We start from the raw sequence: 13,685 nt of genomic DNA, 5'->3' as shown, positions 1-13,685 counted from the left end.
CAAGGCCACAGAAGTAGAGCTGGCGGAAGATGATGACACACCACAGAGGCAGTAAAGGCGAAGAAAGACTGCAGCAGTAAAGGGACTCCAGTCATCACGCATTCCATGCCACTGGACCCAGTCCTAGATCTGTCAAGGGTCAAGGACTGTGTGGTGGCTGCCTGTGCATCAGCCTCCCCATTTTAAACAAGTCACGCACAGGCACTCTCCATTAAGAGAATAACCCCTTAGGAGACCATCACACTCACACTACCACTGCTGTATCAAACACTTAATGACAATAAGCTGCTTGTCAAAACTGTAACAGCTCTCAGCAGCGGGAAAGGTAGGTGCATTCCAATTAGGATGAAAGGCAGCATTCTATAAAGAAAACCAAGGGTTTTAAGAAGAACCAAGTTCAGAAAACTCCAGTGGCATTTCAGCAGTCGTGGAAAGTCATTACAAGAAATGTTCGGGTAGTGATAGGAGACAATGGGGAAGAGACTGGAGTCAACCATATCAAAGGATGTGGAGTGAAAAGAATGAAGGCGGGTAGCTTACCATTGCTACAGTAATTAGGGTGTCTTTCATGACTTTAATAGACCACTTATAATGTTTTGTCACAATTATTTTAACTAGTTTGTAACCAAAGTAAAACAAATAGGAAGTTAACGGACTCTATCAAAGAGAGTGAGATGAGATTAGATTGATCCACAGTGGTGTTCAGGCGAGCAAAGCAAAACAATTTTCCAGGGAAGGCTAGCAGATTTCCAAAGTGGAATTATTGAATGCTTACACAAGTACTGACTTTCCCCAATGCAGCTGAGCTGGTACCAATAATTATCCCAAGCATTTTAAAATTCTGCCTCACGATGACAGCGGGTTCTTCATACTGGCCAGACGACCTATCCAGTCTTGTCCATGTCTCTACGGACTTTCATAACCATTTGCCATCAGCGTAGACATTTCGGCCTAGCCTCGCCCATCCCCTTTCTTTACCAGGGTGCAGCCTGGCTGAAACCTTGGTCTTTGTCCCGGAGACAGGTGCCGTCACCCTCCATCGAGAGCCGGGAAAGGGGCGGGGCAACTGTCGGAAGTGACGCGATAACAGGAGCCCAATAGCAAGAGGCACGGCCGTGGGGAAAAGCTGATTGCTTCATTGTTGCGCTGTCGGATCCTCACCGAAACTCTCGCTCGGAGACGGTATGTATCTCCGTGAAAAGAGGCGACAGCGGAATTTTTATGTCCTTTTCTTCCACTGAAGCCCCGTCATTAGTTTTATTTGTATTCGCCTTCATTGGTCGTGTATTCGGGCCTGTGTAACGAGGGAGGAAACCAGCGCACTTGGTTGATGATTGAAAGGCGCTCGCAGCCAATGGCAACTGCGCCTCTGCGAGTTGCTGGGTGGGTCCACCAATCAATTGGATAGAGGGGCGGGACCTCCGGTTCTTCCTGCTGGACTAAATACGTTCCGTTGAATAAAATGGGAGCTGGCCCGAGAAGGTCGGCGGGGATGGGAAATAGGCTTAGGGTTTCCTGGCGGTAGGGCGTGGTTGGCACCTCGGCGAAAGACGCAGGAGGATGTATGGTACTACCAGGTCAAGGGATTATATATATTATAAATTCTGTGTGCTCTGGTGGCGTTCAGACGCAACGCGTGCCCACGGGCGGGGATCTCATCCAGGTCAGAGTGACCACACAACCAGTCCCGCAGGACTCGATCCCAACCACGTGCGCTGCTGCTCCAACACGTTTTTATGGCCCCTACTGTTGACTCCCGCTCTCCGACTCTCTCTCACACACAGCAGATTATGCCACTTGGGTTCGGCACTCACGTGTTACGGGGTTTATTAGTAATGCAGTGAAACTAGCAGTTTGCAATTTCATGTGACTTCCAAGAAGTGTACGAAACAAAAGTGGAAATTGTCCATAATGAATAATGGATTTCTGCCTGTTCAAATGAATGGCGAATACTGGCAGGCAAAAAGTAATTGCAATGACATATGAGTATTGGGGAAGAGGACACAATTGGCTCATTCTTATTGTGCTTTTGATATATAGTTTTAATAGTCATGTATGTAAAGTGCTAATATTTCAGAATAAAATCTTGAAATTTGATAGTTAATTTGTTTCAAATGCCATATTTTATAGATATAAGGTTAATCACCCCTCCAAGTATAATGGCAATTTCCATATTAAAGGCACTATATAATCTTGAAGGCAAATTGACGTGAAAAATATTTCCCTGCAGGGAAGGTTACTCATTCTGATCTAACCATACACTCCTGAGTTCACCAATCTATATGAAGATCTGGAAAAATAAGTACTCAGTGGTGGTTTTATTTAGGTCCAGGAACTTCAAGACTTGTCTCCATCAGTTGTACTATATTATAATAGCATTTTATATTTTGCTGTTAGTCAATCTTAAGTTCTTCCCAAATATTTAATTTTTTTCAAATTTTGGAAAGTTAATTTAAAAATGCTTTTTCTAATAAAATATACCCAGATGCCTAAGTCAAGGGAAGTTGTTTCTACAAGCTCGGACAGTGAATCGGATAGTGAAGTTGATCAAAAGGTAGGAGAAAAGGAGTGTTATTGTGAAAAGTGTCTCTGTCGGGTATGATTGCTAATTTCAGGTTATTTGTATTAAAATATCTTCAAGACGTTTCAGCTCTTTAAAGGTCATTTATGTAATGATTGTAATACAGTATGATTTCCAGTCAGGATATTATTTGGTGTGCCATCACTCAAGCCTTAAATTGTTGATGATGTGAATGTGATTTGGGATTATCTTAATACAATATGGATGTTTTACTACCTGGTAAAACGTTCCCAATGCTAATTCATCATTGCTGTACAAGACTTCAAAAAGATTCCTGGTCTGAGAATAATCTGCGTGCTAAATAGGTTAACTTGATTTTATTGTAATTAATCTTTGGGGATCCATGATTTATATCTATAAATATTGGATTTCTGCTAAGGCTCAGGAGAAAAGGTATTCTTTTCACTTGGTTGAACTAGTTTCATTATCCCTGATCTATTCTTTAATTTCTCTCTCAACTACACACAAGCTTTGTTGATGTACCTTTCTTGTGACCTTAAGTTAGTTACATTATCCAGGTGAGGATATTTGCCACACCTGAAGTATATACCATTTTATGTGTATTTTTGCTTGAGTATGTAACTTCATTAGAAAACTCAAAAGTTTCTAGATGTACATATGTAATGAGTATATGATCCAATATAATGCAGACGTAAGTGAGAATTATAATTTGTTCTGATCTGTCTAATTTCTTCTTGAAAATTGAAGAGATGCTGTATAATCGTCTGACCTAGATTTACACCACATGGCAAATCAGCTGTGCCCTTTTTTTGGCTATTTTATAACCGGATTTTCTCTACAGGCTAAGAGAAAGAAGGCTGCTGCGCCAGAAAAACCAGTGAAAAAGCAAAAAAGCGGTGAAAGTTCTGGAGGTTCAAAATGTACTAAAAGCGACAAAGATGATAACCTATTTCAGGTGTGTACTTTCGAGAAATCTGAAGTATATCAGTATGTTAAGGTGGAAATGGGCTGTTTAGGCCACTGAGCCACTGCCAACCATCAAATACCCACTTGCACTGTTGCTGGTGTTGGTTGTCTATTGTATCCAACAGTAACAGGAGACCTGTGCAGGATATTTTTAAAGCTGTTGCACTGGGACAGTTCTACTCTCTTAACCTCAGAAGTCCGGTTGTCACAAACTGGTGTCTTCCTTGGTTGTAGGGGATGGCCATGATTTCTGTGCCTTGTCATGCCCTTCGCTCTCCATGAAGTGTTGCAGAATTGCTTTCCTGGCCATTGGATCTCCGTGTTGGTCCCATCTGTCCCTATCTCACAGGGGTATGAGGCATCAACTAGTGTAGCCTGCCGATCGAAGCAGTATACTGTGCTGTGGCCACTGTCATGGGAAGCAGCTACTTTGAGTTACAGGTGATAGCTGGGTGTCCAGTCGGGCCCAGCATTGAGTGAGCTGCCTCAGAATGGACTCAACAAGCCCCTTCACCAGAGGTGCTCCTTACCCTGGGACACCCCACGCACCCATTTACACTATTCTGACATTAATCTCATTTTTTCAAAAATTCCCATCAACTTCCCCTTATTTAAACATTGGGGACAGTTTAATAGCCAATTAACCTACAAATCTGCATGTCTTTGGGAAGTGGGAGGGAGGCAGAGAACCTGGAGCAGAGCCACCTGGTCACAGAACGGATGAGACGTACAAAAAAGCTGGATGAACTCAGCAAGTCGGTCAGCATCCGTTGAATGGATAAGACTGACACAGTGAGCTCCAGGGGTCAGCATTGAATCCAGGTCTGTGAGTCAGCAGCTCTACTAACTGTGACTCTGATTTATTCTAAATACTGGGACTACTAGGAACTACCGGTTTGGTTTGCAAGAAATGCAGTTGATCAAACCTATGTGACATTCGTTCATGGCATAAGGGTATTTTACTTTTAATTTTAAATGATTATTATTAAGTGAAGCTTGGATGTTTACTAGTAGTTGGCTTTAGATTCCAGCTTAAGAAATGAGCTGTGTGGTGGAACCTTGTGTCTTATCCATTTTTCAGACAACACCTATGTTTTGCAGTAAAGGCCTGCCACTTGAAATTTGAGAGGTGTTTGTTTTTTTTTAAAAAAATGATGTCCTGACATTATCCTGTAAATCATATGATACGATACAGGACTTAAATTATTTTTTGCTTGAGTGCATTGGTAATCAGCATGGTTTAAATTGTGACCACATACCCAGGAGGATTGTTATTTGCATATTTAAGTAACCGAGCTGGTGCAAATATGACTCATTTCAACCTCAAGTAAATCTAAATCAGTGGTTCCCAGATTCTCTTGGGTTGCTGTCATCTTGACTCCCAGGCCACTTCCGAATGCCCCCCTCCCTTTCCGGCCATTACATAAAAAGTACAAAGAATTTTGGTTTATGATGCACAATGAAAGAAAATAGCTGTAAATTCTAATCAGCGACAATTGCAAGAATTATTCAAATCTATTTAAAGCTACAAATAAAGTTTTATTTAAATGCAATTAAAACAATTTTCATCGACAATTTTGAAGTATCTATTCACTACATTGCTTTGTTACCTTTTGGTGAGATGAATGGATTTGTTACAGTGATATCAGCTTCTCAACATCAGGCTGAATGTCATTCAGAGGGAGTCTCGGATCCCCACATTTATAAATTTGCAATCTGTTTTATTGCTTTTGAAGAAGTTAGGTAATTGCACTGAAACTGCACTCCACTAAGTATGATGTTAGAAAGGCAATGAAGAACACCTTATCCTTTCTCCACAGTGGATAGTGTTCAGAAATTTGTTTCTACAACTAGTCTTTTTTGAACCTTGGCTTCAGTTCTAAGTAATTTTGTATAGCACAGTCAGCTCTTTCTCCATCCTTCCTGTTAATTCCTCATTGTAAGTCTTTAGGAATGGAGTTATGGATATATTATCCTGTCTGGAATTGGGATGATCCTGAAATCACTCTGACATGTCTTTAAACAGCTTGTTCAGGTTGGCACAGTATACTTGGAAGATTATCATCTGGTGTTCTTTCTTTCTGTTCTAACTCAAGAGGTTTGAAAATTGGTAAAGGTCATGACGACCACTGTTACACTTAAATAGGGTTAACCTTGACAGAAATATGGAGATGACTGATTTGACTTTGATTTTATTCACATCATTTCTCTACAATTGAAGATGGATTTCATTAAACTTTGTGAATAATTCTGACAAATAAGCAATGTCATGCCTAATATTCTTGAGTTGATTACTGAATGAAGCATTTGAGTCTTCAAAGAATTTTATCAGTTCCAAAAAAATGCATAAAACATTTCTGGCAGTTTCCTTTTGAGAATCATTTGATTTCTGTGCAACCGCAAGTGTTCAGACCGTTCATCATTCTCATTCAAAATTCAAACTAGTCAAGAATTCTGAGCACAGTTTTATTTACCGCTGTCATAACAGTAGTTAGTGACTCAGTTCGATTTTTTTTTTGTGATGTTATCTGTAAGTTACACATTGAATGATACATACAGCTTTTTCCAAGAAAATAGTAGCCCTGCTGAGCTGTTCTGACACTGATGGTGCCCCATCTGTTGCATAGTCAAGAGTGTTGGTGAGCAGAATGTCCTCTTTTGAAAAATGCTCAACAACTTGAAATATTGACTCTCCCATTTGTTTCTATTTCTAGTCCCCTTGCAAATAACAACTCTTGAACCATCCTTTCATCTTTTATGAAGTGAATATAATGAAGCAAAGATTTATTGCCTGTCAAAGTTGACTCGTCCAACTGCAGAACAAATTCTGTTCTAAGTATGTAGTACAATGTGTCTTCCACATTTTCAGACATTGCATCTATTCATCTTTGAACAGAGTTGTCACTGAGTGGTGTCACTTTCATTATTTGTCTGGTTATTAAAGCAAACTGTACTCAGAGCTTGCCTTACTGCTGGCAGAATCAGTTCTTCTACAATTGTATGGTGCTTTCCAGATTTAGCAGTGAGCAATAAAATGTATGAAAAACCGTCTCTTTTGTTGTAAAGTGCTGGCAACCATTATTTTGAAGTGTTTTCCATTTCTGAAAGTCTCCGCAAAGTGACTACAATAAGCCAAGTTCTTGTTCACTTCAGCATTTTTATTGCCCTATTTGAAAAAACTTCAGTGCATTTTGGTTATTGGTGCTTGGTGGTGATATCGTATCCTTATCTCAGATATTCCACACTACAGTTAGTCGCCTATTGTTTTAAGTCCTAACTCAATCACTGTGATCAATAAAGGGGAAAGTTATGATGCCATCATAGCTTAGGCAAAACCGAACTCTGCCTGAAGGTACATACAGTGAGGCAATAATATCTCAATTGTGTCGTGGGCTAGAGAAATGCGATCCAAGTCCATGCGAATGGGTAAGTTTCTAAACTTTACCCCTTTGAGTGGCAATTCAGAGGAATTGCGTTACTGCATGAGTAAAGTTTGGGAATTGTACAAGTTTACACTGTGCTACAGTAGTGAATGGCAATAATGAAGTGGGCTGGGCCAGGAAGCAGCATGAATTCTTCCATCCAGATTTCTCATGATAGGCCAATATTTAAATATCATGTTGCTTTTCTACAACCATGATGTGCATTGAGCAAAGTCTAAAACCATTGAGCCACGGTATTACAGGAAGAATTCTAGCATGGATAAAGCAATGGCTTATTGGCAGGAGGCAAAGAGTAGGAATAAAGTGAGCCTTTTGTGGTTGGCTGACGGTGACTAGAGGTGTTCCACAGGGGTCTGTGTTGGGACCAATTCTTTTTATGTTGTATATCAATGATTTGGATGGAGGAATTGATGGCTTTGTTGCAAAGTTTGCTGATGATACAAAGATAGATGGAGGGGCAGATAGTTTTGAGGAAGTGGACAGGTTACTGAATGACTTGGATTTGGAGAATGAGCAAAGAAGTGCTAGATGGTATACAGTGTCGAGAAGTGTATGGTCATGTACTTTGGTAGAATAAATGAAAGGATTGACTATTTTCTAAATGGGGGGAAAAATACAAAAAAACTGAAACACAAAGGTACTTGGGAGTTGTTGTGCAGGATTCCTTAAGGTTAATTTGCAGGTTCAGTCAGTGTTGACAAAGGCAAATGCAATGTTAGCATTCATTGCAAGAGGACTAGAATATAAAAGCAAGGATATAATGTTGAAACTTTATAAAGCACTGCTGAGAGCTTACTTCAAGTATTGAGCAGGTTGGGCCTGTTATCCTAGAAAGGATTTGCTGAACCTGGAGAGGGTTCAAAGGAGGGTCACAAAAATGATTCCAGGATTAAATGGCTTGTCATAAAAAGATGGTTTGATGGCTCTGGGCCTGTATTCACTGGAATTCAGAAGAATGAGAGGTGACCTGATTGAAACCTACCAAATGTTGAAAGTCCTTGATAGTGGATGTGGGGAGGATATTTCCTATGGTGGGACTGTCTAAGACCAGAGGACACAGAATGGAGGAATGTCCTTTTAGAACAAAGATTAGGAGGAACTTCTTTAGCCAGAGAGTAGTGAATCTGTGGGATTCACAGGCAGCTGTGGAGGCCAATTCTTTATATATTATTTGAGACGGAGGTTGATAGGTTCTTGATTGGCCAGTGCATGAAGGGATACGGTGGGGGGGGGGGGAGGCAGGAGATTAGGGCTGTGAGGAAAATAAATCGACCATGATGAAATGGCAGAGTTGATTCAATGGGCTAAAAGACCTAATTCTACTCCTGTAGTTTATGGTGTAATTATGAGGCATTTATAATGAGTAATTCATTTCTTAAATTAAACCTGTAATCCTGCAGCTGCCACCCTTACTACCAAGCACCCAGTTCCCACTGCCCACTTTATCTTTATCACCCCTTTGGAAACTGATATCACTCGGGGAGCCACTGATCTAGGTCAGTCATCTTTTTCGGAACTAGTTCCTCTTTGGTTTAGTGTAGAGTTGTTGTGGGGTGTTAGAGTAATAGCCCATCATAAGATTATGCAGCTTACTTACAATATTTGATGTGTACCTTGGACACTGGATGGTAACTGTCTGCACAATTAATAATTGCTGACTAATAATTAAAATAATAAAGTAAATACAAATTAAAATTATTCCAAAACAGTTAAACATTAAAGCAAGCATGGTTTTAAGAATATAATTTATTTGAGCGTTTTCCTGTTGGCCACACAAGTGACTGGTGTTTCAGGTCGTGCATCAGGTCTCTTTTGGCTTAGGAGTCAAGAGTAGTATTGGCAAGCTTCTGCTTTGCCTTTTTGAGTTCCAGCAGCCAAATGCAACTGGGAAATTGCCAGCTGGACTCGGCCTGCAAATTTGGAATTTCCATATTTGAATGATAATCCCAAATTTGCTACTAATTGTGCGAGGAAGCACTGGGGATTCCTTTTGCTACTGCTGGCATGCCAACCAAAATTTGAGCCTATACAGATGGTATGCCAGTATTTGGCTTTTTTATTTTTTAAAAATCTAGTATTTCTAATCTTAAGGTATATTTGTAGCATTATAATGAAAGTGGTAACTGTACAATTGGGTCTATTTTGCACTCTACTTAATTATACAGTATCTTTTGATGAAGACAGCTGTGTTTCTTTTCACTGTGTGCTTGAGAAACTAAATTGCTCACCTCAACTATACAGGATGCCAAAACCATTGGTTATTACCCTGGTTTTTGGGTTTTGTGAGAAGAGTGATTTCTTGTATAATCGGGACTAATTTCAGCTGCATCTTTGACAGATTGGCAAGATGAGGTATGTCAGTGTGCGTGAGTTTAAAGGCAAAGCCCTAGTTGATGTCAGAGAATATTGGATGAACCAGGATGGTGAAATGAAGCCTGGAAAGAAAGGTAAATATTTGCAAAATTAGTAACATGGGTGCAACTTTAAACTAATGGATTACATGAAGGTTGTATGTGCAGAATTGTCCATCAGGGAACTAGTGTTGCACCATAACCTTAATGTATTTTGATATAGATCTTAAGAATCATAAGCTAGTAGTGTATATCACAGTTGTGTTCTATTAGCCAGTTATTGTAAAAATAGCAACTGCCACGTTTTAATCTATTCTTGCAGTTTCATCATGTAAATTATTTTCCTCAAGGACCTAATTCCTTGAAGGCTGATACTTAATACTGACTATCTTGTCAGTGTGCATTCCTAATTTTAATTATAATGTTTTTTCCATGTGCCTTTTTTTCCTGATTACTTCTGTGAGAAAAGGTCTTTATAGTGATCCGAATTGTTTGATCATAAGTTGACATTTGCCCATGCAAACTGATTAATTGGTGGAGGAGAGAGTTTTTACTTTTGTTCTGCCTTAAACTAGTTGAGGTGTTCGGATAGTAAATGTAATAAATAGTTGCATTTATAAACTTTTATCCAGCATCTTGCCGATGTGGGTCCATTTCTGTCCTCTTAGTTGAGGACGCAGTTGGATCCATTTTGCTCTGAAAGCACTTGGCAGTACGTGGCATAATGAGAAGCAAATTAGCAAGCTGCGATAGAGATTTTCACTTGAAATTTTTTCTTAATAAAATGTAATGCCTCCAGAAGCAAAACTGATAGAGGTTAATAATTATAAAATGCTTTTTTTTAATTGTTTGTTCTGTAGTTTTGCTAACACTTTTTATGTTTTTTTCAAATTTAGGAATCTCTCTATTACCAGACCAATGGAATCAACTGAAGGAAATGATTCCTGACATTGATGATGCACTAAAAAAATTATAGAGTGGCCATCTGAAAATGTACCCTGCTTTTGTCATTGAAATTGTCTATCTTTAACATTTGTTTTCTAAAAGGAATTAAGCTTTGTACTGTTCATGTGACTGTTTTGTTTATGCAGCACATAGGCTTTCATTTTTAAAATCACTAAGGGGTACTCTAGAAATATGGTATGAGATTTGTTTTTTAGTGTGGGGAAAAATGTTTTTTTGATGGTTAACAACTGCCATATCATGTCTTTAAACTGTTGCGTATATTATTCCCAGCTAGTACTTTTGAAAACAGCTTCATGAATTTGTTGCATTATCAAGATCTTCTGTTAGGGGTCCAATTGCTGAAATCTCTGGCTGTATCAGATTGACAATTTTAGCTTTCCCTTGTGGGTAAATCCATCCCAAGTGTTGCAATAAGTTTTCAAGCCAGGAAGTCCTTGGTTTAATTTGTGATTGTTGCTGTTAGCTGAGCAGATCTCACTCCCCGCAACAGAATTCAGTTGCTGGTTTTCCTCCGTACCCTGCTACAGGAGGGGGGGGGGGGGGGTCTTTGTCATTCAGTGTTTCCACTTGGGACCGTCTTTCACAGTCAACTTCTGGGAAAATGAACCTGTTAAAATCTAAGGGAAGAATTAAACATCTTTTGCTATCCATGGTAAGAGCCGTTTAAATGATTTCACTAAACAGATTTGCATTAGAAGATTGACATTTTGAATAAGCTATCAAAAACGTACTTGTCTGAGATCTGCTCTTGTGTTTTGAATCCATTCTAAAGAGTTTTCAAGAAGGGCTGAAAATGCATGTTAACAATGCTATGGGTTTAAATTAGTGAGACTTTAGATTTTTGTTGCTGTAGTTGTACTGTATTTTAGAACATCTGTGAGCTTATGATCCAGATATGCATTTTGTTAGAATTGAGGAGGGTGGGTAATGTTTAGCTTCTCCACGTACTCTAACTGTGCTTTTGAGTATTGTTGGAATCCATAGCTGGAATAATTTAGCTATGAATTTTTCAGGCTTTGTTGGACTTGTGTGAAGTTTTAATAGCTACATAATCGATTAGACTATAGGAAACTGGCCCCATTTAGTTGACTGAATAGCAGTTGGTTTAAAATGTGATCAAAGACTGACGTTTGGTCCACTGTTCACCATTTCTATGGTCTCTGAAACAGCATAACCATGTAAGTGTTGGCTATTTAGGAATTTTAATCTGAAAAGTGACTGGCTAGACATACCACTACAAGGACTCTTAATTACAGTACTTTCATGAGGTATTAGCCTAAGTTAATATTTTCAATATGCCTTTTGTATTATTTCACCATTTTTGTCCACATTTCTGATCTGTATTGAAATATGGTAAATTAAATAAAGCTGCAGCAATTTGATCGGACTTTGTCTTTAATGTTAATTTGCTGAAATTTTGCTGAACAGTTGTTTATCTTATTTGTACATCCTGTGGTTGCTTTCATTACTGTTATGACTTAGAAGATCAGAATGTTAATCTTAATTAATAGTATCTCGACACAGACATTATTTGGAAATTAAGCCAAAGTTGAATTAGTGTAGGTCACTGAATTGAATGCCAATGTGAGATACTTGCTTTTTTTTTAGATTCTTGTAATTATAAAATAAGTGCAACTTTGTCTCAGTGATGCTATAATTGGATGTATTAATGCTGCCTCTATAAATCACCAAATTGACTTCTGGTTTCATTTCTATCAAAAGACTATGAATCAAAGTTAAAATGGGAAAACTTTGTTTTCTGACATATGATTACTTGGCTATTTAAATGTCATTTACATTTTGTTATAGCATTTTTTTTTTGAATGCAGAGCTAAATGGAATTTAAAGGAACGAGATCATTTTCCAACTCTTTGAAATTACAGAAGTGATTGGTTAAGGTTGTGCGTTCCTTTCTTGATCTTCCCAATAAAATTGTGTTCAGAAAAATACCATGTACCTACCAAGGTGGAGTTAGTCTTCTCAGTGTGCTGGCCCCACCTGTTTAAGTTGCATTTATATTAGTTTTTATAAAAAAAAACAGAGTTATGCTGACTTGAATTGCACCTGTTACAATAAAATCATTTGTTTGTTTTTGCTTAATTATAATGACTAATGTGTCTGTTTAAATTAACAACTAGTTAAACTGATTCTGTTGGAATATCTTTTACTCTCATTTCTTTTTAATCTTAGTCCTGCTTCCTGTTGTAATAAGTTGGCTAAAATTTTTATCTGTTAAATAGGCTCAGTATTTAAGCCAGAACTGCTAAAGTAATTACTGTAGTTGGTAGCAGCTCAGGAATGGACAGAATTTGCTTAAACAGTTACAAAATGAAATGGTTTAACAATCAATAGGTTTGTAAATCTCTGTACAGGGGATCCTTGCATTTTAGGAGTGATTCCATTTCTAACAGAACTGCATCATCTGCACATGTCTCAAGAAACACATTGGGGAAAGATGTTTTATTTACTTTAACAGATTCTGTGAGTGGATGTGATTCTATCCCAGATTTTTATGTTGGGTATGAATTCTGTAAGGATAAATTTCAGAAACAGGTTTATTATCATTGGCATGTGATATGAAATTTGTTAACTTAGCAGCAGTAGTTCATGCAATACATAAACTAGTATATCGGCTGGTGGTGCAATGGCATCAGCACTGGACTCCGAAGCGAAGGTTCCTGAGTTTGCATTCAAGTCGGGCCACCCCTGAGCACGCTTACCATCCATGCCGGGTCAAAGCCACTCAGCCTCATTTTTTAAAAAAAGGGTCAGGTCAGGAATGTTCATATCGTGACCTGGTTAATCCAAAAAATCTGACAAAAATGGCTGGCTGGCTGGTGCGACATGCTAAAAAAAATCTGACAGAGAAAAAAGCACAATAAAGGCAGCGATTCAAACAGAGAGGAGAAATGGGTTAAAAATTCTATATCTGAATGCACGAAGTGTCAGGAATAAGGCGGATGAGCTTGAAGCCCAGGTGCGAATGGGTAACTATGATGTTGGGATAACGGAGACATGGCTGCAGGGAGATCAGACCTGGGAAATGAATGTACAAGGGTATACGTGCTATCGTAGGGACAGAAATGTGGGCAGAGGGGGTGGAGTGGCCCTGTTGGTGAGGAATGAGATTCAGTCCTTTGCAAGGGGGGGCATAGGGTCAGGAGAAGTAGAGTCTGTGTGGATAGAACAGGAACAGTAAGGGCAAAAGGACCCAAATGGGTGTTGTCTACAGGCCACCAAACAGTAGCATGGATATTGGGTGCAAGTTGAATAGGGAGTTAACATTGGCATGTGGCAAAGGTAATGTCGCAGTAGTTATGGGGGATTTCAACATGCAGGTGAACTGGGAGAATCAGGTTGGTGCTGGACCCCAGGATAGGGAGTTTGTAGAGTGCCTACGGGATGCATTCTTGGAAC

General features: G+C 39.0%; 1 protein-coding gene across 2 annotated transcripts; it reads left to right on the top strand.

The window, feature by feature from the left end:
* Nucleotides 1-1,038: 1,038 nt before the first annotated feature.
* LOC140737688 (activated RNA polymerase II transcriptional coactivator p15-like) lies at nt 1,039-11,655 on the top strand. 2 transcript variants are annotated; one of them, XM_073064240.1, is made up of 5 exons: nt 1,039-1,182; nt 2,486-2,554; nt 3,384-3,497; nt 9,290-9,398; nt 10,199-11,655. In XM_073064240.1, exons 2-5 carry the CDS (start codon nt 2,486-2,488, stop codon nt 10,276-10,278), a joined length of 372 nt encoding a protein of 123 aa, XP_072920341.1. In that variant the 5' UTR covers nt 1,039-1,182; the 3' UTR covers nt 10,279-11,655. The 2 variants fall into 2 exon arrangements, with proteins under 2 accessions (XP_072920341.1, XP_072920342.1); XM_073064241.1 differs by lacking the exon at nt 1,039-1,182 and adding an exon at nt 1,446-1,577.
* Nucleotides 11,656-13,685: the final 2,030 nt, after the last annotated feature.

The sequence above is a fragment of the Hemitrygon akajei genome, chromosome 13, assembly GCF_048418815.1.
Source record: "Hemitrygon akajei chromosome 13, sHemAka1.3, whole genome shotgun sequence".
NCBI lineage: Eukaryota > Metazoa > Chordata > Chondrichthyes > Myliobatiformes > Dasyatidae > Hemitrygon > Hemitrygon akajei.
Note: the sequence above shows the minus strand (reverse complement) of the source record. Positions and strands in the feature narration are given on the sequence as shown.